This window comes from Chenopodium album, chromosome 10 (genome assembly GCF_948465745.1).
Source record: "Chenopodium album chromosome 10, dcCheAlbu1.1, whole genome shotgun sequence".
Lineage (NCBI taxonomy): Eukaryota > Viridiplantae > Streptophyta > Magnoliopsida > Caryophyllales > Amaranthaceae > Chenopodium > Chenopodium album.
The window spans coordinates 11,624,206-11,648,976 of NC_137843.1; the positions used below are offsets into that span (position 1 = coordinate 11,624,206).

A 24,771-nucleotide genomic window follows, 5' to 3' on the forward strand; every position below is an offset into this window, starting at 1 on the left:
AACTGAGGTACAAAATTCTACGGAGTACTATTTTTGGCACAAAATGACTATCCCCACAAATTTATCCTCCAAATTTTTATAACCCTAAAATTGAAGTAAACAAAAGTGTTATTCAAAGTTAATACTCATACTTTGAACTATTTATTTAGGTTTTCCATTCGCACTAGTTGAAACTCTAAATGCACTAGATTAATTGTACACTTTTCATTCCTAAGTAGGAATACTACAATAGTTTTCATAATTAGTTACCCTATCACCTTGACAATTAAATCTACAGGAATTCAGTAAGCCAATTTTAAGAAATAAACGCAAATCGTGTGTCTATACCGTCGTTTCTTGCTAATTACATTTGAGAGAGTTCTAGCTACAAAACTAACTACAAAACCTATAACTTCGTTTTACTCGTATTTGCAGTTAAATTTAAGCCGCCAACGTTACTCAAATGTCGAATTATCTCTTTACTTCTTTAATGTCCGTTGTCTTAAGTTTTTGGTGTGCTCCAAGATCGTGATTATAATCATCAGTTTTCACTAATCACCATCAGCTACAACAATTAAAAGAAATTTTATCAGTCAAGGAAGAATAATAACCACTATACATACACATGTACGTCACAAATAAAATTTAAAATCACGGTACAAAATGAATATAACGTGACACATAAAACCTTCAAAATCACAAAAATCAGCGAATAGATAATCAAATTGCCAGCAAGAAGTGAAAAAAGGAAGATGCATTACCCTGAAACAAATTGGACACCTCTCACTTCGTTCCAACCAATCGTATATACAGCTAAGGTGGAAATGGTGTGAACATTCTGTAACTATCCTGGGATTGTCAGGTTCATAATCTGCATTAAGAAACAATCAATCAATCAATCAATCAATCAAAGCCTTAATCCCAAAAGTGGGGTCGGCTAACATGAACCAAATTTGATTATTCCGTGTAGTCATCAACATAAATCTTTCTCCTCCATCCCTTACGATCCAAAACTTCATCCTCACGTAAATCCATGCACTTCATATCCTTCCTCACTCCTTCCAACCAAGTCATCTTTGGTCTCCCTCTTCCTCGTTTAATCCCTCCATGGTCCCACTCTTCCACTCTTCGCACCGGTGCACCCTCGGGTCTCCGTCTTACATGTCCAAACCAACGCAGACGATTTTCCCTTAATTTATCTACAATGCCCGCCACACCTACTTTCTTGCGAATAACCTCATTTCTGATTCTATCTCTTAAAGTGTTTCCACACATCCACCTTAACATGCGCATTTCCGTAACCTCCATCTTTTTAATATGCTCTTTCTTAGAAGCCCAACATTCTGTACCATAGAGCAACACTGGTCTTATGGCAGTCCTGTAGAATTTTCCCTTCAACTTTAAGGGAATGCTGCGGTCGCATAACACTCCCGTGGCCGCTCTCCATTTAAGCCACCCTGACTTAATCCTGTGGGTCACGTCTTGATCAATGTCACCATTCTTCTGGATGATCGACCCTAGGTACTTAAAACATTCACTCATGGTCAAATCCTTTCCATCCAAACTCACCACTTCATTGCTTGTCCCCCTCTGAGTGCCAAAACGACATACCAAATATTCAGTCTTACTCCGACTTAGCTTAAACCCTCTAGATTCCAACCTTTGCCTCCATTGCTCCAACTTGACATTAACCCCATCCTTAGTCTCATCCACCAAAACGATATCATCTGCGAACAGCATACACCATGGAACCTCATCTTGAATTGGTCTAGTTAATTCATCTAGAACCGTTGCAAAAAGAAAAGGGCTTAATGCAGACCCTTGATGCAATCCGATTGTAATAGGGAAATCTTTTGTCAACCCTCCGCATGTCCTCACATTTGTTGACACATCCCGATACATATCCTTAACTAGGTCTACATACCTTCGTGGGATACCTTTCTTCAACATTGCCCACCAAAGTATCTCTCTTGGCACCTTGTCATATGCCTTCTCTAAATCAATAAAGACCATATGAAGATCTTTCTTCTTTACCCTATAAAACTCCATCATTTGTCTTATCAAATGGATTGCCTCCATAGTAGATCTCCCAGGCATAAAACCAAATTGGTTATCTGAAATGCTTGTGCATGCCCTCAACCTTTGTTCAATCACCCTTTCCCACAACTTCATAGTATGGCTCATAAGCTTAATTCCTCGATAGTTAGAACAATCTTGAGCGTCTCCTTTGTTTTTATAAACCGGGACCAAGGTGCTCTTCCTCCAATCTTGTGGGATCCTTGTAGCCGTCCATATCTTGTTGAAAAGGTTTGTTAACCAATCAATACCAATCTTACCCAAACACCTCCACACCTCTATCGGTACCCCATCAGGGCCAACCGCCTTCTTAGGTTTCATCTTCCTCAGGCAATCTCCACCTCTACTCTCCTAATCCTTCGCACATACTCCATGTTGATTTCTTCATCACTCATAGAGGTATCTCCTATCACAACTCCATTACTTCCATTAAATAATTCATCGAAGTACCCCTTCCACCTGTCCTTGATGCCCTCCTCTTGCACTAGGACCATTTGGTTCTTATCTTTGACACACTTCACCATGCCAATATCCTTCCTTGCCTCTTGTCTTCTCTTTGCCATCTTATAAATGATCCTTTCTCCCTCCTTGGAATCAAGCTTTTCATAAACCTCCTGATATGCCTTTTCTTTTGCTTGGCGAACAGCTGCCTTTGCCTTACTCTTAGCCTCCTTATACGCTGCAAAGGTTTCATCACTCCTACATTTTCCTAAGGCTTGATAGCATTCCCTTTTTTGCTTAATTACTGCTTTCACCTCTTCATTCCACCACGAAGTATCTCTCTGTACCGAAGTTCTTCCCCTTACTTCCCCTAAGACCTCTTTGGCCACTCTTAGGAAACAGTTCTTCATTCGTAACCAAGTCATGTCCGGATCCACCTCTCCATCCCAATCCGCTTCTTCAATTACCTTTTCTGTAAAAACCTTAGCTTTTGCATCCCTTAGGGTCCACCATCTTATCCTTGGTTCTTCTTGTCTAACTTTTTTCTTCGCCTTCTCTTTCAGACGAATAGTCATTACCAATAGCCGGTGTTGGGTGACCACACTCTCCCCTGCGATAACCTTACAGTTTATGCAACTTTGTCTATCTATGCTCCTTGTGAGCAGGAAGTCTATTTGAGTTGCATTTTCTCCATTCCGAAAAGTTATCAAGTGTGAATCCCTCTTCTTAAACCAAGTATTAGCCAAAATTAAATCATATGATTGGGCAAAATCCATAATAGCTTCACCACCGGCGTCCCTCTGCCCATACCCAAAGCCTCCATGGACACTCTCATAGCCATCTCGGCTCGCCCCAACGTGCCCATTTAGATCCCCTCCAATATATAACTTCTCTGAGTGGTGGACACCCTGCACCACCTCGTCTAGGTCCTCCCAAAATTGTCGTTTCTCTTCTGCATCTAAACCCACTTGGGGAGCATAAGCACTGATAACATTCACAATCTCCTTGCCACATAGCAACTTCAGCCTTATCAACCTATCGTTCTTCCGATAGACCTCGATCACCTCTTTTGCCAACCTCTCATCGAGAACCACACCAACTCCGTTCCTAGCTCCACCATTCCTTGTTCTGTGGCTCGTTTCTTGCCCAACATACCATACCTTATACCCCAAAACCAAGCCTCGAGCTCCTTCTCCTGTCCATCTTGTCTCTTGGAGGCACATGATGTTCACGCGTCGTCTTTTCATTACTTCTACCAATTCTGCTGATTTTCCCGTAAGAGACCCCACATTCCAAGAACCAATCCGCAAACTAAATTCTTTTCTCCCACGCTCCCTCCTGATCCCAACTCCAAGCCCTTGATTATTTGACACCACAATTGGGCAATATGGCGCGTCGCTTCTGGGCGACGACCTAGCAACCCTTACATACTTATCACTGCACCCGGGTCTGGGAAGTGCAGCGCGTCGCTCAGTAGGGAACGCCCCAACGGCACGCCCTTGCTCATTTGACACCACACTCGGGCAATGTGGCGCGTCGCTTCTGGGCGACGACCTAGCAACCCTTGCATACTTATCACTACACCCGGGTCTAGGAAGTGCAGCGCGTCGCTGAGTAGGGAACGCCCCCACGAAAATATCTGTTTGGCTCATGTCATGGGATGTGACGAAGTTTTATACTGGCTGTCACTGGCCTATCGTAACCCTCCTCCTTTATCCAGGCTTGGGACTGGCAGCGGGAAACCCACTGGCGGAGTTATCTGCATTAAGAAACCCAGTAGAATATTGATTTATTTAAGGAAGTTCGGACTGTGATAATCCTCGCTTTTGCCTACAAAAACAACAGCGAAGGACACATCATATGGACTGATATCATGAAATTAATTAAAGTAAAAGCGTTATACCTTCCAAACAGGTCGGATAAACGTCCTCATCGTCTGCTGATGGAAACACTTCATAAAATGTTCCATCTGCTTTTGTAAATGACTTTTCTGACTTAGGAGAGGCTTCTTTAGCACAGGAATCTATCTCAGTCTTCCAATGTAGTCCCTCTTCTGGGGACTGCACATTTTCGACATTTTGGTGAACGTGATATGAGCCTGGATTTAAGGTTTCAGTGACTCCATCACTGACAGTAGCAGCAGCAGTACTGTTAGGAACTGGATCAATCCCGGGGTTTTGTTCTGAAGACTGATGATGGTGTTCGTGACATGAGCTTGTGTTTATAATCTCAGCTGTGACTTCGTCGCTGACAGAAGCAGCATCAGCAGTACTGTCAGGAACTGGATCAGTCCCGGGGTTTTGTTCTGAAGACTGACGATGGTGTTCGCGACATGAGCTTGTGTTTTTAATCTCAGCTGTAACTTCCTCACTGACAGCAGCAGCAGTACTGTCTGGAACTGGATAAATCCCGGAATTTTGTTCTGAAGACTGATGATGGTGTTCGCGACATGAGCTTGTGTTTAAGATCTCAGCTGTGACTTCCTCAGTGTCAGAAGCAGCTGCTCTGTCAAGAGCTGCTTCTACAACAGGGTTTTGTTCTGAAAACTGAAGATGTCCACTTTCTACATTTGTGTGTTTGCCACATGAACTTGTGTTTACGATCTCAGTTGTGACTATCTCATTGACAGTAGTAGCTGCTTCATCATCAGGAATTACAACTACCTCATTAAGGCTTTGTTCGGAAGGCTGATTTTGTCCACTTTCGACTCTTGGGTGATCAAGAGATGAGCTAGTATCTAAGATCTCAGATTTGACTGTCCTGTTGACAGATGCAGCAGGTTTATTAAGGATCACAGTAGTCCTGGGGGATTTTGGTACGCTATTTGGATGAACGCGATATGAGCTTGTATTTAAGATCTCTCGCGATTGCAATGAATTAGGAAGATGATGGACTTCGTTTCCATGGAATACTCCTTTGATCTGTAACAATAATAGGAATGAACAAAAGAAATAAAAGTCAAGTCTAATGTAGATTACTTAATTTTATTATTCTCGATATAAAATGCACACACCAATTATATTTACTCCCTCTTGCCTCCATCTCGAAAAGTTCTTCCTGCTTTGATTTTTTTTTTTGGATAATCATCGTCCAAACAATGAAGAGGATCCGATCGAGTATATTATAGTTTACCTACTAGTAGTTAAATTATGAATCTTATGATTGGTTCGTAGAACAGCAAATTAATAGGCTACTCTATAGAAAAAATTGCCCAAAATAATTTCTTGATTCCTCAGTGCGTTTTTACTCTATAGTAAAAATCGCAAGATATTACTAAAAACTAGTGGTTTTGAGCCGCTAGCAATTTTAATATTTTGAAATTAATTATAGTTAAAGAAAAAAGAGAGGAATAGATACCTTATTATGTATGGAATGAAAAGAAATTAAGCAATTTCTTGACGATGAAGCATGAGAATTTTCTGTTTCTGTTTCTGATTCTGGTGGATCATCTCTAATCGGAAGGCAACAAGTTAAACCCATTGTTTAAGTGTTCTGCGTCATCATCGTACAAGAAATTATCAAATTTGACTTGATCAACGAATTTTGAATAATAATATTTCAAAAATAAAAATTTAATTAAGTAAATCAAAAACCCTAAACCCTACCACAAACCCTTTAACGGTGGATTAAACAAAAATAGAAATTAGTCTTCTCGAAATTATGGTTAAAGAACGAATATAATGGGGAAATTATCAAATTTATGATTCTTTTTTCTAACAAATTAACTCAAATCATAATCAATACAACTTTGCAACAAAAATAAAATCACTTAACATTGCTAAAAGTTGATCGGGGAAAAAAGAGTAAATAATTAGAATTGAGCAAATTAATTTTACGAGTAATAATAACATGAAAATATAACGAGGAAGAAAGAGTACCGTTTTGTTCTTAATGGAAGTGAAAAATTAAAGAGTAGAGAAGAAGTTTGTCTTTTTATCTTTGACAGAGAGAAGAAGGTTGTTACTTGTTAGAATAGCTTTATATATTGTTTAAGTGGGAATTTGAAGGATATATGATCATAATTCATAATAGTGGGTTAAGTTAAACGGATTATTAGGTTAGGCGGATCTAATTCGTTTTTCTAATAGGAATATAACTATAGGAGTACTATTAAGGAGTGTGAACCTAAGGACTTTTTTTTTTACGGCCTTTAAAAACCCTAGCTCATGACTCATGTATCATATAATTGGTTAGTGACATAAAAAAATTATTTTTGTGCATTTGTATTTTAATGAGTGAAAATAAGGTTTTTTTTTTTAAAAAAAAATTAATTTTTATTTTGTACATTTAACCATATGTAGGGCCTGTTCACTTTAGCTTAATTGCAGTTCAGTTCAGCTCCAATCAGTTCAGTTCAGCTCCAATTAGTTCAGTTCAGTTCAGTTCAACTCCAATCAGCTCAATTCAGTAAATGTGAACAGGCCCGTAGACTAACTACAGTTAGTATGGATAACAAATTATTAAAGATATATTTTTTTTTTTGAAAGAACAAAATAATAAAGATATTATTCGTTCTATTGATGCAATTTTTTTTTTAAAAAAAAAGTATAGTTATATTTTCATTCATTTATTAATACTAGAGTGGCTGCTTGCACACGATGTGTGCACCTTAGCTAACCATTTGCGGGAGCTCTTTCAGTTGTTGACAATATAATGAGGGAAATATATGTAAACAAATATTTTTATGGGTATAAATGTCTACACACTATTATATATTAAGAGTTTATTGGAAAAAAAAAGACAATTAACTTTAATGAAGACAAATAAAAAAATAAATAAATATTTAGAGGGTATAATTATCCAAACATTATTCATAAGAGTTAAATTACAATACACAAGGAAAAGGGTTGAGACAATTAACATCATATCAATAGGGACATTGTGGTAAACAAACATTTTAAGGATATAATTATCCTCACACTATCCATAAGTGTTTTCTCGTACTTTTAAAAGGTAGGGATTGTTGAACATTAACCCTTTTAGATTTAGTCATCATCCGGGCAAATAACTAGTTTCAAAGTAATAATGTTTTGACAATCATACCCTTTAAAATTTTATTTACTTATTTTCCCTTATTAATACCTCTTCCTTTGAACGTTTATGAATAGTGTGTGGATAATTATACCTTTATTAATATTTATGTAATTTTTATCATTAATACTGTCAACAACTAAATTTGTGACTTTTTAAGGTCAAACCAAAAGAAACCCCGAACATGACAAGTTATAGCGTCCACATCGCACATGTTAGCCACCCTAATATTAAAAAAGAAAACTTTTGAGTACATTTTTTTTTTTTTTTTTTTTTTTTTTTTGGTGAAAATGTTATTTTGACTCTTAGCTTGGCTTACACTAACATTGATGATTAATTGGTTACCAAACTATAGACCCACCCAAAAAAAATTGAAAAAAATTAAAAAATACTATAAAAACAATCACTACATTATGCCTAATCATTATTGTCTCAAAAGTTAGAATTCTGATTAAATTGCAGCCAACTGAAGTATAATATAGAAGAAGATAAAGTTGCAATAAATTAGATAGATTATACTTTTGTTTGCTTAGAAGCTTGTTTTGCACTCAAAGACCAATGTAGCTTATCTTTGCTTTTCCTTTTTTTTTTTTAAGAGGAAAATAATAATAACCCATTTTCTTTTATATACTATTAATTGTTGTTGATGCAATTATTATATTGATTATTACTTCTTAATGGTTAACAGGATAAATTATGATTGAATATGTTTTTTTCTCTAGTGTAAAGAGGTTGAGTCACAAAGATCAAATGATGTAGACGATGTAGACAGAAAGATAGTCATAAAATGAAGTAAGGGGTGCACCTTTTGTCGACAAATGGCATAAAAACCAAACTCATCTAATAATACATGTATGTGCGCGTAAGAACGCGCTTACATATGAATGTCTACGCTTAAATTGATCGATCAATTCTAGTTCCTACAAGGTCTTGTGCATAGAATGCCCAACTTCAGATTAGTATCATGTTGTTGATCAAAAAAAAAAAAAAAATGATTAGTATCATGTATTTAAATGACACGAAGTTTACAAAAGCAAGTAAAATTACATGTAATAGTATACCGTCCTAATTCAGAATAATCTTGCATATCTTTTACATGATTCAACATGACAAACCTCATCTTTTCTAATTTTTTTTTTCATTGATAAGTCACTTAGCTTCTATACTACTCTTTTGTTTATTTTATTGCATGTATGGCAGACCAACTTTTGTACAAATGATTAATAAGAGTTTTCTAAACTAATATGCATGTCCTTCAATAGATATATTACCTTAATAATTTATTCTCTAGCAATCTAAATTAAAATAGGATTATCCTATCCAAATTAGTCCTTAGAATTGATCTCTCAACCTCAAGATAATTTAATTATCCTATATATCGGAAGCCTAAAATTCACTGGCTATTACCTACTACTATACGTATGGAGTGTCATTCTTGCACAAAATGCATGCTACTGTATCAATTCTATGCTCGTAATAAACAAGAGTTACATACATCAAATCATATCACATTCTTATACTTAATTACTTTTATTACGATCGTCATTTTCAAACTATAGATTTAATATCATGAACCCTTAACACTTTATAAATTCACAGTCCACTCTATCTTTTATTGAAAAGTGTTAGTATTTAACCAACAAAAATCAAAAAGGATTCATTCCTTCCACCTATAACTCTCTTCTTATAAAAAAAATGTGTATAATCTTACCTCATTTATACTAATTGTATAATACAAAGTACTTAAAATAAGATTTTATACCCTTTCACCAACCCTTTATTTGGAGTAGATTTTGTTAACACCATTGATATGATCACCCTTTTCTTCATGCAATCATGTAAATTGGAGTTAAGGACTAGAGAAAAACTAATCAAATCAATCTATAAAAGTTTCCAAGACAAAAAGGGTCCTACAATTTGATGGCAACCACGTTGAAGACTTTATTCTTTAACCCCACATGAGTAAATAAAAACAACATAGAACAAAATCATAGCAATAGCCAAAAGCAAAATTAATATATTAATTTACAAAACAAAAAATAAAAAAATTTTAAAAAGAAAAAGTAATAGTATGACTCACACTTTTAACACATTCCCAATCATCATTATATTTAACAACTACTATATGATTTTCCACATATTTATACACATTCTCTTTCCTCATTTTCTCTTCATATCCCAAAAAATTGAGGAAAATATGGGAAAAACAGGGGGCAAAAAATTGCAAACGTTTTGTGTTAATAGAATTAGGCCCTTAGTTAAGGTTCCCATACAAAACAAATTAGGTAGTAATACTTCTCCAAATTGTGTTAAGAAAACTAATGTGAATAATAATCAAGTAGTTGAAGGTGATAGTAGCAATGATACAAAGTTTGAGGAAGATTGTGAGAAATTGAAGGCAAATGTAGGGAGGAAGATCATGGTGGTGGTTGATTCAAGCGCCGAGGCGAAAGTTGCCCTTCAATGGACACTCACTCATACGGTTCAAAGTCATGATCTTATTGTTCTTCTCTATGTTGCTAAGCTTAACACTAAGCAAGGTTTGTATATTCCTTCTACAAGAACAACTTTGTCAATCTAATACGATAACTACGTGTATTTATATTTATGTACTCCCTCTGTCCGTAATTTATTACATTATCAAGGTAATTTCCAATAACTAATATTAACATATTGTATACTTTTGTAATCTATAGTTCAAATTAGATTTTTTAATTTGTTTAAAGTTAAATTTGGCAAATTTATATGTATAAGAAGAATGTTTAATCGTAAGGACAATTTGTCATGACTTTTAATTCAAATTGGATGTAAAATTTAGACACATTTAAGCTTGCTTAGCTTATTTGTCTTTCTTTGAGGAGTTTTTTTTATTTACCAATATAATTTTCATGTGAATATTACAGAAAAGGAGGATACGAGAAAGAAGATGTCACCAAAGGTGTATGAGTTACTACACTCTATGAAAAAGACGTGCCAGTCAAAGCAGCCTGAGGTGAGTTAACTTTACTTACTACTCATAGTGTCCATTACACATCCGAACATACCTTGTTTATTACTCATTTAGAATTCTCTTAAAGGATCAAATAAAAAAGAAAAAAAAAAAGTACGCGTATATCTTGATTGTTCAGCTCATTAGCTGGATGTAATGAAGGCGTTTGCCAATATTAACATCTACTACTCCATAGTTTCTTTAATTTATTGGTCACAAATTATGTTAACATTTATTTTCTTCCTTTTTTTTTTATAACAACTAATTTAATTAGTTTTCCTTAGAGCTTACCTTTATTTGTACAACTTTGTGGCGTGCACACTATTAAATTATTAATTCATGAAGGAGACATGTAATACATATTTATGTTATATCCTCCTTTTTTGTGTATGTATCATTATGTTGTTATATTTTGATGTAATAATTGAAAGTGTAGGTAGAAGTGGAGGTTAAATTGGCAGAAGGTAAAGAAAAGGGACCTACCGTAGTAGAAGAGGCAAAAAAACAAAATATATCCCTACTAGTTTTGGGCCAAAAGAAGCTGTCAACATCATGGCGGTTGTTACTGATGTGGGCAAGCAACAAGGTGGCGGCCGGTAGCGGCAGCGGCAGCGGCGGTGGAATGGTGGAGTATTGCATACAAAATGCTAGTTGTATGGCCCTTGCGGTACGAAGGAAGAGCAAAAGAGTTGGAGGGTATTTGATCACAACTAAGCGTCATAAGGACTTTTGGCTCTTAGCTTAGTTGTTAAAAGTCTAGTAGATAAGTGGAATTTTTATTTTTTTTATTTTTTTAAACTTTATATATTTTCGAAAAAGGTGGGTTAAATGTTGTTTATGTAACGTGTTTATATATAATGTTCATAATCTAAGCAATCAAACAACTTTCCTCAAATTGGTCTAGTTTACCACTTTTTTGCAACTTTGTTAAGCTGTCATCAATCTCATCATTGTTGAGACTTAAAGCTTACATTTATTTAAACAATTTAGTCTTAAGGATCTAATACGTTAAAGTAGGAAATTGATTTTGGCACATCCTTAATTAATTTTGGCACACCCTCATGTGAGAAGAACATAAAAAACTTTGCTCTCACTTAGGATGTACCAAAATCAATTTATGGTGTGCCAAAATCATTTCCCGTTAATGTTACAAGCTTGTTTGACATCGTTTTTTATTTTTAGTTTTCTGTTTTTTTTTTAATACTAAAAACCAAAAACAGGAAACAAGAAATAAGAAAAAGGTGTTTCCACTTTTTGTTGTCAGCTTTCAAAATTAACATAATTTTAATAAGTTTAAATAATTTTTGATTCATTATGTGATATTTATCATATAGTTTTACAAAATAAAAAACCAAAAAACAGAAAACCACAGTGATGCCAAACGAACCCGTAATTACTTCATGATGAGAGATAGAGAGAGAGAGAGGAGAGGAGAGGAGAGGAGAAAGAGTGTTTAATTGGAGGCCAAAATAGAGTAAAATTAGGAAAAAGGGGGTGTGATCGATTTGAAAAATAGGAGGCATGTGACACGCATATGTGGGATAAAGGGGGGTCAACGCCGGAAAAAGGCTAGTCAACAACGAAAAGTGCTACATGGTTGTCCTGAACAAAAAAAGTTGTATAAACAGGTTTTTCATAGCCAAAATTTTTTTAAAAGGTTTTTTTTAAACAAAAAGTTCACTTTAAAAGGTTTTTCGAACAAATTTTCCTAAATACGTTATAATACAATACAAGCTAAGGTGTCGTAACATTGATAACGTCCTCCTTCAAAAGATTAGAAATAGTGGAAAATATTAATCGATCATATCTTTTGGACAAAACCTAAGTTGTTTTAAACATAATTACATATATAATTGAGTTATTTACGAACTTTCTATGATTATATGTTTATATCAAATTATGTGTGTAAACAACTATATGGTGTGATCACCTTTGTTTAAAGTAACCATTACTCATTCATATATGAGTAATCATACTATTAATTCATATGGATAACTATATTTTATCCATAAGAGTACCTCCATCTCATTTATACAAAGTAATGTTAATTATATATATAAATATATAAAAAAAGTTTCCCTCATTTGTTTGCAAATAAGGCGTTTTTGTGATTTGTGTTAGTGGTATGGTTGTGACTTATGTGATGGTTGGATAAGGGCGGGTTGGTGGTGAAATGGTTGTTGAATAGTTGTAGGACAAGGCTAGCTAAGGGTTGTGGACATGGTGACTGAGAAAGAAAAAGAGGAAATGATAAAGTTACGTGCTAATCATGCGATGGTATTGCCAGAATAATGGTAAAACCGGATAAAAGTATCAAAGGGCCTGTTCATATTTACTGAATTGAGCTGAACTGAACTGAATTGGACTAATTGGAGCTGAACTGAACTGAACGGAGCTGAAATAAATATTTTATGAGAGAAGGAAATTAGGAGCTGAACTAAACTAAACTGAACTGAACTTATTGTAGCTGAACTAAACTGATTGGAGTTGAACTGAACTGAACTGAAGTGAAATTAAGCTGAAGTGAACAGACCCTTAATGTCATTTTTTTAAGGTCCTAAAGTGTCAATTTACTAACATGTCGTTTCACACAAAATATTCGAAACTAATATAATATGTGGCTGCCAACCATCATAAGGATCACTTTTTTAGTGTAACAGAGGTTACTTGGTCCGTGTTAAGAGATTACTTCGTCATTGTTATAGGGTTATCTCGGTTAGTGTTTCAGGGTTACTCAATCAGAATTACAACTCTTATAAAGTTAATTGATCAGTATTATAAGAGTTGTTTCGTTCTTTAATAAGTGGCCAAGCCACACCCAAGACGAGCTTAAATTACTAAGTTCGGCTCACTAACAAGTTTTAGCAACCTAATTTTTTATTCCGAATCTCGAATCATATTCATATTACACTTGCCTCCTGTGCAGTTCCGCATAAACCCCTTCCCCAACATAAACCCTAAAAACTCCATTGCTGAAATCCCTCCTTCAACAATGGCGAAGAATAATGGCAGCGAAACAAAGAAGAAAAACAAGAAGAAATCAAAGCAATCTGGCGTAAACAAAGTATCCATGAAACTCAATTCAGTTCCCAAAGATAACCCTTTCGAGACCATTTGGTCCCGCCGCAAATTCGACGTTATTGGCAAAAAACGCAAAGGTGAAGAACGCCGTATTGGCCAAGCTCGTGCTCGCGCTATTGATAAGGTATACAATTCATCTTCTTATTTGAATTTGTTTGATTTTAATTGGAAAATTGAATTTTTTTAAAAGTTGATTTTGTTTTTGGAAATTTCAGAGGAAAAAGACATTGTTGAAGGAGTATGAACAAAGTGGGAAAGCTTCGGTTTTTGTGGATAAGCGAATTGGGGAGCAGAATGATACTCTTGGTGAATTTGACAAGGCTATTTTGCGTTCTCAGCGTGAGCGCCAGGTATTTTAATGTACTGTTAATTGTTTAGGCAATGACTTTTATGAATTCGGGTTCGTGTGTATAGAAGTTTTCGGGTTCGTGTGTATAGAAGTTTTTGAACATGGGGATGGACATGCTTTTGATTAAAATTAGGGTTAAATTAGGTCTTGTGTCGAGTGATCATTGACGGATTAGTAGCTGAGAGAAGGAAAGTGTTAATTTGGAGGGAATTAACTAAACAAGTGAAGTCTTTGATGAAGGTGGTTAAGCCAGTAAGCTCTAGACATAGAAATTGAATGGAAGTGTTGAGTAATTGAATAATCGGTGTCCTAATTTTTGGTTATAATGGAGTTGATTGGAATTTGGAAATTGACTCATTGATGTAATTGACAATCCATTGGTTTTGTTGCTCATTTTAAATAATTTTCTTGTTTACAGATGAAAATAAAAAAGAAAAACATGTATAATTTATCTGATGAAGATGAAGATGATCTTGATATCAATGATAGACTAAGGGATGACTTCAATGATGATGTGGAATATGGTAGTGATGAGGAAACAGGTCAAGGTAAAGATGGAAGTTTTGAAATGTTATTTCTAATTTTTATCTATTGTATGTATGCTTATTGCTGAACGCTGATTGGAATTAGGAATAATTATGTGATTGTTTGTAAATATGAAACTTGTCACAATGGAGAGGAACAGTTTCCAGTTTTAGTCCTTTTAGAAGCTATAATAGATCATATAAGGGTTAAATGAAACGTGTCAGTGGTTGATGGAATATCTTTCTATTGGTATAACGAGTGATTCATGATGGCAACATTAACTGTTTGATACTATAAATACCTTAGCATTGCCCTCATTATGAGGCTGAGATATATCGACTTTCTTCTGTTGCTTTGCACTTGCAGGCGAGTAGTTTTCTTTCTGATTCTTACTCACTCACAAAAATAGAAGCAAGTTCTGTTACATTACATATTTGAGTTTCTCCATTATAATTGGGAAGTTTATCCAAGTACCAGTAACCCTCTTGACTTGATTAATATATGCTCTGTAACAATGTTAGAATGGGAATGTTTATTTGGAAATCTAGTGATAGGTCTGTGCGTCAATGGTGAAAATAATCTGTTGTTATGGCTACAGTGATGGAGCTGTTGAAAATTACTTGAATAACTTCTAATGCTGAACAATAGCTTAGAGCTAAAGAATTGGCTTAGTTTCAATATGATGGTGCATCTTATGTTGTGAACATGGAGGATGGCAAGGGCTTTGAGTTCTTGGAAGTGGAATCTAAATCCACAGAGGCTGGCAGCATGGAGGGCTTGGTTTGTCTTGTAGTCATAATGAATAGTGTAATTCAACTTCTCATCTTTTGCATCTCCATTCTGTGATTGGCTGCTTCTTGTTATAAATAATGAGATAAAGGCTCTTACACCAACCATGTGATTGTGGCCATTTTTGCTGATGAATGTCTCTGCATTAGAAGCTTTTTTGTTATCTTCTTGCTTTACTTATGGAAGTTGCTGTAATGTGTTTGAGTTTAATGATCTGTTAATATATTTTATTGATCTATTTATTTTTGGGTGTATTAGACAGGTCTTCCATCTTAAGGCTTGGGCGTAAATCAGTGGATGCAGACATAGCTGAAGGGGAGGGAAATGTAAGATGATATTTATTAAGTTTCAACTTGTAAAGTGTATTTACTGCTTGTTATGGTTGAACCTGAATGTAGAGGCTGTTTAAGACTACTTATTAATTATCTGTTACTTTCTGTGCTTGTCTCAATCTCATGAATGATCAACATAAGACTACTCTTTGCTACCTTTAGATGTACTTTAATACAAGCAGTAGATATTGGTTGATATATTCCCTACAGGGCAGGTTGTGGCCTGGTTTACATTATCTTGTTGACTTCCTAGGTGAAGAGAGCTAATGTAGTCCAGTGTTACGAAGAAAGTTTGGAGGGACCTTCAAAAACATGGATTTGAGAACAAACCGCAACAATTCACGTGAACTCGTCAGTAGTCAAGATGATTAGTTAAATACTCATTGTAAGACTAATCAATGGCATTTGTGTTTTGAATCCCTCTGAAGAGAAAGTCCATGTGGCTGAAATCTTAGGCTTGACTCTTGAGAAAAAGTCTTTCCATGTTTACTAGCGCCTGATTTAATTAGTGTGGAAGCAAAAAAAAAAAAAAAAAAAAAAAAAAAAAAAAAAAAAAAAAAAACACAAATGCCAATATGTAATTATATATCTTGCATCTGTGATTTTGTCCCCTCGTTTGGAAAATTATTTTTGGACCTTTAGATTATATCGAAATATGGTCATGTAAAGAAGATGAACTTTAAAAGGTTTATTACTTTATTATACCCATGTAGTGAATGATAGAGTTAAGGGTATAAATGCTGGCAAGCATGTCTTTCTTCTTGTATGTTGTTCCGTAGCTAGAAAAATATAAAAAAGAATTTCTTTTTTAGTTTACTGTCTCTTTATTGCATAATTGTAGCATATCTTGACTTTCTCCAGTCATACCTTTCCGTCTTTGTTCTTAAACATTGTTATATCAAACATCATGTACAGTTTGTGCACTTATTTTAATTGTTCTAGCAGCTGAAGTATGCATAGTCCTTACAGTGTAACACTAATATGACTGTCTAATTGCAGAGGGTGAAGAGTAAGAAGGAGGTGATGGAAGAGATCATTCAGAAAAGCAAGTTTTTCAAGGTGAGGTTCTTTTTTTATTTATTTATTTATTTTATTTTATTTTATTTTTTTTTTATTTTATTATTTTTTTTTTTTTTTTTTTGGGGGGGGGGGGGGGGGGTGTGGGTGGGGGTGGATGGGGGCCTAGAGTTGGTAGTTTTGTCTTAATTGTCTCTCAAATTAGCTGTCACAACTTTGTAAACATATAACAAGGCTTACCTGCTCAGCAGTGGATACAAAACATTACTGAGTTAACAATTTGGTGCTGTTATTCTAATCTGTTCATAATACTTAGTGTAAATCTTTTGTTCCTTCCTTTTAAAAATGACAGGCACATTTGACTTACTAACTATTGGCTAAAGTAAGTTGTTTCTGACTTCGATAATATGTCTAAATTTTTCATAAGAATTACACCATCTTCTTATAAATTTTCTAATTAAGGAAAAAAATGTTTGAAGTGGACAAGAATACACCACAGAAGTTAAATACACCTATTATATTCAAATAGAAGGGGATAAGAATAAGTTTAGCAGTTGTCTGATTTCTCACCATGTCTCACATCTTGTAACCATCTGTTCTTATTTCTCTACATTATTGACTTTAAGTATTCTGTACCATTACTTTAATTGTTGGACTTTTTAACTTGATAAGCTAGCATAATAAAGAGCTGGGTTACAAGTTGAAACACATTGGGACAGAAATCCTAGATTTAGTATAATATAACACATCCTCTATCCCGTATGGAGGATAAACTTACTATAGATAGAGCTGGGTCACTTATTGAGATACATAATAGTATATAAGTCGGATGTCCTATGTTAATATAAGTTTACACTTTCTCCACCCCTTATTTTCAAGGATAAAATAACTTCACAATAATGGAGTTCTTTAAAGTCAGGATTCTTTTTTTTTTTTTTAGAAAGAGGAATGACAATAAAATGATGGTTTACTTGATGCATGGAATTGGTGAATAGTACTCGACTTGTCAGATGCACAAGGTGCACTCCAAATTGCTGAAATTTATGGGGACATGCTAGATCTAATAATCTATGGTTCTCATAAATTTAGCTTTGGGATTGTCAGTGTTATTATATTTTAAGTGAAAATTCGATTGTAGTGCAAGGATGTCAAACCAGAATTCATTTCCTGTTGCTTTTATCATGTACTTTTCAATTTCTTTGATAAAGCCAAGGTAAAGTTTTCCAGCAGAACTCATCGATCATGACAGGATGAACCTGGGAGCTAATGTGTATTCTTTTGCTGAGAGCACATAAACTAAACCTAATTAACTATTTCACAGAGTTTCAATTTCTTTTTAGATAATGTAGTATCCTTACCTTTGAGTTTATTATGAGTTACCTTTGGTCTATTTCTGGTTCTCAGCCTCTGAAGGATCTTCCTGTGATTGCTGAATATTAACAACTTTGTTCTGTCTACCAGGAACAAAAAGCGAGGGAAAAAGAAGAAAATGAGAAGCTGGTTGATCAATTGGACAAAGATTTTGAATTTTTAGTTCAATCAGATGCTTTATCATCTCTTACTCAACCAAGCAAGATGAATGCTTTGAAGGCTCTTGTGAATCCAAACTTTTCAAAAGATTTAAAAAGTAAAGAGGTTATATCAGTTTCTGATGTTTCCAAGCAGGTACTATCTAGGTTCTGTTGTTTGAAACATCTTTTGTTATTCCCTATCTTGTTTGTTTTCTTTCTTTCTTAACTAAATAAAAGATCCTGTTACAAGTACATGTTGATTTAGCTGTTCGTCTTATATATTAAGTGATTGGCTGTGTTACTAAAGCTATGCAGTACTACCATGACAATTTTCTTTATCTGACTGTTTACCCAAATGCCGTTTTGTTGGGCTTTATCATATTTTCTCATTTAATTTATTTTTTTAAAATTTTTGAGACTGGTTGTTCTTGTTTTGCACTTATGGAATGTCAATAGTGTATGTGCTTTGTGTTTGAAGTGATATTTTGGTTAATAAACATCCTTCCCCAAAAATACGTAAATAGGAGAGTGAACAAGAGATTGTTTGATCCTTATGTTGGAATTTTCAGGCTTTATGCTCAGCAAGACATGAAATCTATTTCTGCTGTGTTTATATAGGATGAACCTGATATTTATGATAAATTGGTAAGCGAGATGGCATTCGAGATGCGTGCTCGCCCGTCAGATAGGACTAAGACAGCAGAAGAGATAGCTGAGGAGGAGAAAGAACGGCTAGAGCGACTTGAGGTACGTTTACATGTAGTTGACGCAGTTTAGTTCCCTCCATTTTACAATGTTTATAGTAGTTTATACATTTTAGATCCTTTGATTTGAGTCACAGATTACAAAGTGGCAAGTTCTTTGGCATGAATGGACTGTTATTGCTTCGCTTGTCAATATCAGTGGGCAAAATGGTGATTTTATTGGTCCATTTTATATGAAATGCGCTACTCACTGTTAAAAGCAGTTTATTTTATTTTATTTTCTATATTTATTTATTATTTTTGTATTGTAATTGACATTCATCATTTTGTGGGAAAGTTGTCGATTTGTAGATTCTTGCTCCTCACTATTATTATCCTATTTGAAAAATCTTACTCCCTCTGTCACTTTTTGATCTTTACGCTTTGTCTGTTTTTCTCTCACAAGAATTTTGAATGTAAAGATTTTAGAATGACGGAGAGAGTACATGTTATGATACACACTTAATATATACTATCTCCTTTTTTTTCTTTCTGTTGACATGTTTCGTTTACATGTTTGCCAACGCACAAGTTCAACGATGAATATCTCTAACTAAATAAGTAAAAATTATAAAAAGTTGATATTATGAAAATATACATTGATATGATTCCAACAAGATCCTAGATTTATCATAACTATATATATCACAAAAGCTAGTCAAAGTAGAATGTGTATAGTGTCAAAAGTCAAAACATGCCAACTAAAAAAGAATGGAGGAAGTATTCTAGTTTTGTCGAAAGAATTTTTATCCTTTAACTACCCTTATTGTCTTTTTACCCAGTTGTTGTAGCCTATTATAGAGTAATTGTTAAGGGGCGCTTAACATGCAAATGTGTATGAACAGCATTGAAATAACAAAGTGTAAATCTGGTACAATTTCATTCTACAGTGGGGCAAAAGTTTATTTACTTTTATTTTCTATGTTGGAGATGCTGTTTGCTATTGATTACTTTGATCTCATATTCTTTTTTATTCTTGGGTGTGTAAATATGTAGCGTAAATGTCTACAATTCTATTGTCTATGACATTGTCAATAATTTCACTTTCCATGAACCTGTGCTTGGGAAGAATGACATGGATACTATGTAAAGCAGTAAAGGATTTGTAAAAATTAAGATTTGTCTAATTGTTTGCCAATGACAGGAGTGAATGATATTGTTTAGGTGATGATAATTGCATTGCTATTAAGATTGGCTATTCTAACTCTTTTTGTCTTATAGCAAGAGCGGCTGGATAGGATGCGTGCTACTGATGATACCAGTGAAGAGGATGGTGATGATTCTGAAGATGATGTCAAGCATTCTGCTAACAAGCAAAGTCATGTTTCTGGTGATGACCTTGGTGACTCATTCACTGTTGATGACAAGCCACTAAATAAAAAGGGATGGGTTGATGAAATTCTGGAAAAGAATGTTTCAGAGGATACTGGGGATGAAGATAGTGGGTGTTCTGATGATTCAGACGAGAGTGAAGATGATGAAGAAGGGATTGACAATGAGGAGGATGATGGAAAGGGAGAAACATTGAAGGACTGGGAACAGAGTGAGGATGATCTTGGTACTGATCTTGATGAGGAGGACGAGTCAGATGAAGAAGAGGAAGGAGAAGATGATAAAACACAGGAAGAGAGAAAGGACAAAAAGAATGAGAGGCTTGTCAATCCTGATAGAAAGGAGAAAAAGAAAACTGGACTGCTGAATTTAGGTGTGGCACAGAGTTCAAGGCTTAAACAGGAACTTCCTTTTACAATTGATGCTCCAGGGAGTATGGAGGATTTATACGCACTGTTTCAAGATCGTTCAAATGAAGATATTATTGAAGCAATTATGAGGATCCGCAAATGTAATCCAATTCGTCTTGCTGCAGAAAATAGGAAGAAAATGCAAGTAAGAATATCTGGGATTTTTCATTCGAGCTGTCTAGCTTGTTGCATTGCTTTTGAACCAACATGTGATGGATTTGGAAATATATCAAGAATTTAAACTCTTCATTTATTGTGAATTGGCTTTTTATTTTTTTAGGATGCTTACTTGAAATGCTGGTGGCGCTTTAATTTTTTTTTTTTTTTTTTTTTTTTTTTTCAGGTATTCTATGGGCTTCTCCTGCAGTACTTTGCTACATTACCAAACCAAAATCCATTAAACTTTAAATTATTGAACTTACTAGTCAAACCATTGATGGAGATGAGCACAGAAATTCCATATTTTTCAGCAATATGTGCTCGTGAACGGATTTTACGGACTCGTACAAAATTCACTGAGGATATCAAAGACCCAGGTTTTAATTAACCACATACCTGTTTTTAGTCCTTTTGGGTGTCTTGAAAAAGATTAATGAAGTTGCCTTTTCTCTTTTGCTTTTTAAACATATGCAGAGAAAAGCTCCTGGCCTTCCCTGAAGACCTTGCTTCTATTGAGACTTTGGTCCATGATATATCCATGCTCTGACTTCCGTCATGCTGTCATGACACCAGCTTCTTTGTTAATGTGTGAATATTTGACACGTTGTCCTGTTCTGTCTGTCCGTGATGCTGCAATCGGGTCTTTCTTATGTTCCATAATTTACTTGGTAGGTTATGTTCATCCACATATATGCACTACAGTGTACTTATATTTATTATGTTTTTAAATCATTACCAATCATCTGATGTTCAAAGACAAGATTGGAGGATTGTATTGTCTTCTGTACATTGGATTTGCTTATTTTGCAAGCCACTACTCATTTTGTTGTAAATTTGTTTGTCAAATATATGTTTTCTTTGCTACCACTTTTCAGATCATGATAAGGCTTTTGTGACTTTTTGTTGTTAGATGGTTAACTTTCATTGCTATATCTGACACTACAAATAGTATAGAGGGACTTCAAGAGTAGTGGAAGAATATCATAGGAAAAGCCATTTGAACTTGTACAAACTCATATGATGCCTTTATCATGGTCTCATGTACTATCTGTGAAGTGTTCACTTATTATATGTCTTGCTCCAAAGGTTTCATTTAATTCAATGGGAATCAGTGGTGGCCACTTACAAGACTTTACAACTTTTGGGTGTTGATGATTTGACTTCTTTTTACAGGTGACTAAAGACAATAAGAAGTACTTCCCTGAAGCTTTAATGTTTCTCAAGGCTTTACTAGTTGCAGCTATAGATAAAGATCCTAAAGGCATCAAGGACTCTCAGGTAAATGATTTTTGCTACTGCTCCCAAATTAACAATCACTAAGCAACTGTTGCACATGGTTTGGAACAGATAAGATGATGCTACTTGTCTGTTAGCATGTTATTTATTAAAGTGTCTCTTTTCATTGTTTTGATCATTCTTGACAACTTAGATGAACTGACGTATCCTGCTGTTTTTTTAATTCAGATGTATCAACATCTTCTAGAGTTCAAAGCACCCGTGCCATTGTTGTGCATAGAAGAAAATATAAAGGACATTAAGCCTCTGGACTTCTTGAAGATAATGAAGTTGCCTGAAGATTCCTCCTTTTTCAACAGTCAAGGTTTCAGGTTAGTGTAGTTTACAAGTATGCTTGTTTGAATTTCCAGCACTAGCCGGAGAGCTTTTATTCTTTCAATGCACAATAATTACTCCATCGCATTCTTTCTGTTAATCTTATTTTGTGAGGTGCTCAAACAAAAAGTTTATATGCTTTAGTGACTAGCTGTTTGACAAATTTGCACATGATATTTATTTTTCCCAGGATAAAATGAACTCCATTCGTCACCCCATCTAGGATGTAGGTTACATGTATGAAGTAGCTTATAGGTGTCAAAAATGTGATTTGCAACTAGCTGAAATGTGTAGGATAAAAGTATGATGTTGGCCACTCCCCCCTGTATTCACTCTTTCCCTTTTTCCCACTCCTTTAATGGTGTGAAAAGGGGAAGAGGGGGGGGGGGGGGGGGGGGTGGAGGGGAGGGGGAGGGGAGAACTAATAGTAGTAGAATCCATGATGGGTAGAGGGAGAAAATATTTGCCGGCAGATAAAAATAGAATAAAGAATTTGTATTCTAAGCTCCAGGTAGTACTGCAAATTTTTGGGGGAGGTAAGACCGTAAGAGAGAGAAGGGAGGCTGTAGGGTACTAAGGTACTTTGGTCATTTTGATTAAAGGTTGGCTCCTTTACTGAGTATTTTGGATTAAATGTAAAGCTCCAATTCTAGTTGTGTTATTCAACACCACCAAAAAACTACACACTGCAAATTTTTGGAGGAGGTAAGGAGAGGGAGGGGAGGTTTTAGGGTACTAAGGTACTTTGGTCATTTTGATTAAACGTTGGCTGTTTTACCGAGTAATTTGGGTTAAATGTAAAGCCTCAATGCTAGTTACATTATTCAACACCACAAAGAAACTGCATCGCAGACAACTCATGTTTATAACTTCATATGTTATTGTGAAATATTTATACTGCTCTTTTTTGCGTTGTGATGTAATTGCATCTTTAGTTGTGACCGTATTCATACGTTGTTTCCCTTACTCTTTTTATCTGGGTTTTTGATGTTAGTTAATTGCGTGTTTGGTATAAAATTGCAGGGCCAGTGTGCTTGTGTCAGTGGTGGAGACCCTCAGGGGATTTGTAAATGTCTATGGAGAACTTAAAGCCTTCCCTGAAATATTTTTGCCTGTATCAGCATTGATGGTTAAAGTTGCTGATCAACAAAATATGCCTGGTCTTTTGCAAGAGAAATTACGAGATGTAGGCGAGCTCATAACAACGAAAGTCAAGGAATATCACAAACTCCGACAACCACTTCAGATGCGGAAGCAGAAGCCTGTGCCTATTAAATTACTGAACCCCAAGTTTGAGGAGAAGTAATGCCTTTTCTTAAGCTTTTTTTTTTTTTTTACTTCTGCGTTATGGTTATGATTGATATCGTTTCTTTTGTATAGTAGGCAATAACATTTTTTTTTTTGGCAGTTTCGTAAAGGGTAGGGATTATGACCCTGATCGTGTTCGAGCTGAGAATAAGAAGATGAAGAGACTTCTGAGAAAAGAACGCAGGGGAGCTGTTAGTGAGTTGAGGAAAGATAATTACTTCCTCCAAGAGGTGAAGATGAAAGAGAAGCAACGACTGGACGAGGAGAGAGCAGAAAATTATGGTAAGGCACGAGCTTTTCTTCAGGAGCAAGAACATAATTTCAAGTCTGGGCAGCTTGGAAAGGGTCGTAAGAGAAGAAGATAGAAAGGATTTTCAATTGTCAATGAGGTATTTTATAGTGCCAAACCATATGCTCTGATAGATCATCAAAAGATGTGAAATTGAGTACGGTATGTTGGTTCTCTTTTCTGTTTAGGCTGGGCATAACGGAGTATGATCACCACTAATTTACGTTACCTAGAAGTGGAAACTGTCAGGTGAGATTGGAAGATGCATGAAAGTTGGATTAGTGGCTTACTGCCACTTGATTGTCATTTGCTGGGTTTGTGGGAGAACTGACTGGTTTACTTCCTTGGCTGGCTTTGAAAGAGTTAGTATCCGACGTGTCCGTTGTACTTCAGTATCCAGCATAGTAGAATAGGAAAATTTTGTGATTTAATTTGGTTTATCAGCTACTCAATGGAAATGCAATACTCTGCAGTTTTGCTCGTCTGTATAGTGTTTCCCTCTTTCTGTTTTTTTGGTTTTCTTTATAAGGTATCTGAACGAATACAGCAGATCTGGCATCATTCTATGTTTTTACATGCTCAACAAATACAGCGTTTCTCTTTTAATACAAGTACATTTTTTTGAGGATAGCTAAATCTAGTGTAACGGAGATAAAAAGAAATTGTTTCAAATTCATTACATTACGCTAGTGTTAAATTGGGTACAATGTACACTTGTGCCAGCAACATTGAGGCATTAGTTGCTTTTCTACGCATCCATATTAGAAACTTCGGGCTATGCATGTAGATGGTCATGTTA

General features: G+C 35.2%; 2 protein-coding genes across 3 annotated transcripts; both read left to right on the forward strand.

Moving 5' to 3' along the window:
* Positions 1-9,625: 9,625 nt before the first annotated feature.
* LOC145563561 (uncharacterized) lies at positions 9,626-11,668 on the forward strand. The gene is made up of 3 exons (XM_081624009.1): positions 9,626-10,067; positions 10,431-10,519; positions 10,953-11,668. Exons 1-3 carry the CDS (start codon positions 9,653-9,655, stop codon positions 11,259-11,261), a joined length of 813 nt encoding a protein of 270 aa, XP_081480135.1. The 5' UTR covers positions 9,626-9,652; the 3' UTR covers positions 11,262-11,668.
* A 1,743-nt stretch (positions 11,669-13,411) lies between these two features.
* Positions 13,412-24,602, forward strand: LOC145562248 (uncharacterized). 2 transcript variants are annotated; one of them, XM_081622461.1, is made up of 15 exons: positions 13,412-13,721; positions 13,813-13,947; positions 14,365-14,494; positions 15,519-15,586; positions 16,592-16,651; positions 18,071-18,274; positions 18,739-18,867; positions 20,085-20,750; positions 20,949-21,141; positions 21,239-21,432; positions 21,938-22,042; positions 22,229-22,371; positions 23,399-23,677; positions 23,784-24,072; positions 24,161-24,602. In XM_081622461.1, the coding sequence occupies exons 1-14, from the start codon at positions 13,509-13,511 to the stop codon at positions 24,046-24,048; spliced, it is 2,784 nt and encodes a 927-aa protein (XP_081478587.1). In that variant the 5' UTR covers positions 13,412-13,508; the 3' UTR covers positions 24,049-24,072; positions 24,161-24,602. The 2 variants fall into 2 exon arrangements, with proteins under 2 accessions (XP_081478587.1, XP_081478586.1); XM_081622460.1 differs by having other exon boundaries at positions 23,784-24,602.
* Positions 24,603-24,771: the final 169 nt, after the last annotated feature.

Excerpts from the sequence above, each read along its gene's own strand:
- LOC145563561 (XM_081624009.1), top strand. The coding sequence starts at position 9,653 with ATGATTTTCCACATATTTATACACATTCTCTTTCCTCATTTTCTCTTC. Across the intron at positions 10,068-10,430 it reads TAAGCTTAACACTAAGCAAG|AAAAGGAGGATACGAGAAAG; the intron begins GTTTGTATATTC and ends TGAATATTACAG. Across the intron at positions 10,520-10,952 it reads GCCAGTCAAAGCAGCCTGAG|GTAGAAGTGGAGGTTAAATT; the intron begins GTGAGTTAACTT and ends TTGAAAGTGTAG.
- LOC145562248 (XM_081622460.1), top strand. The coding sequence starts at position 13,509 with ATGGCGAAGAATAATGGCAGCGAAACAAAGAAGAAAAACAAGAAGAAA. Across the intron at positions 18,868-20,084 it reads AACGGCTAGAGCGACTTGAG|CAAGAGCGGCTGGATAGGAT; the intron begins GTACGTTTACAT and ends TTTGTCTTATAG. Across the intron at positions 20,751-20,948 it reads AAAATAGGAAGAAAATGCAA|GTATTCTATGGGCTTCTCCT; the intron begins GTAAGAATATCT and ends TTTTTTTTTCAG.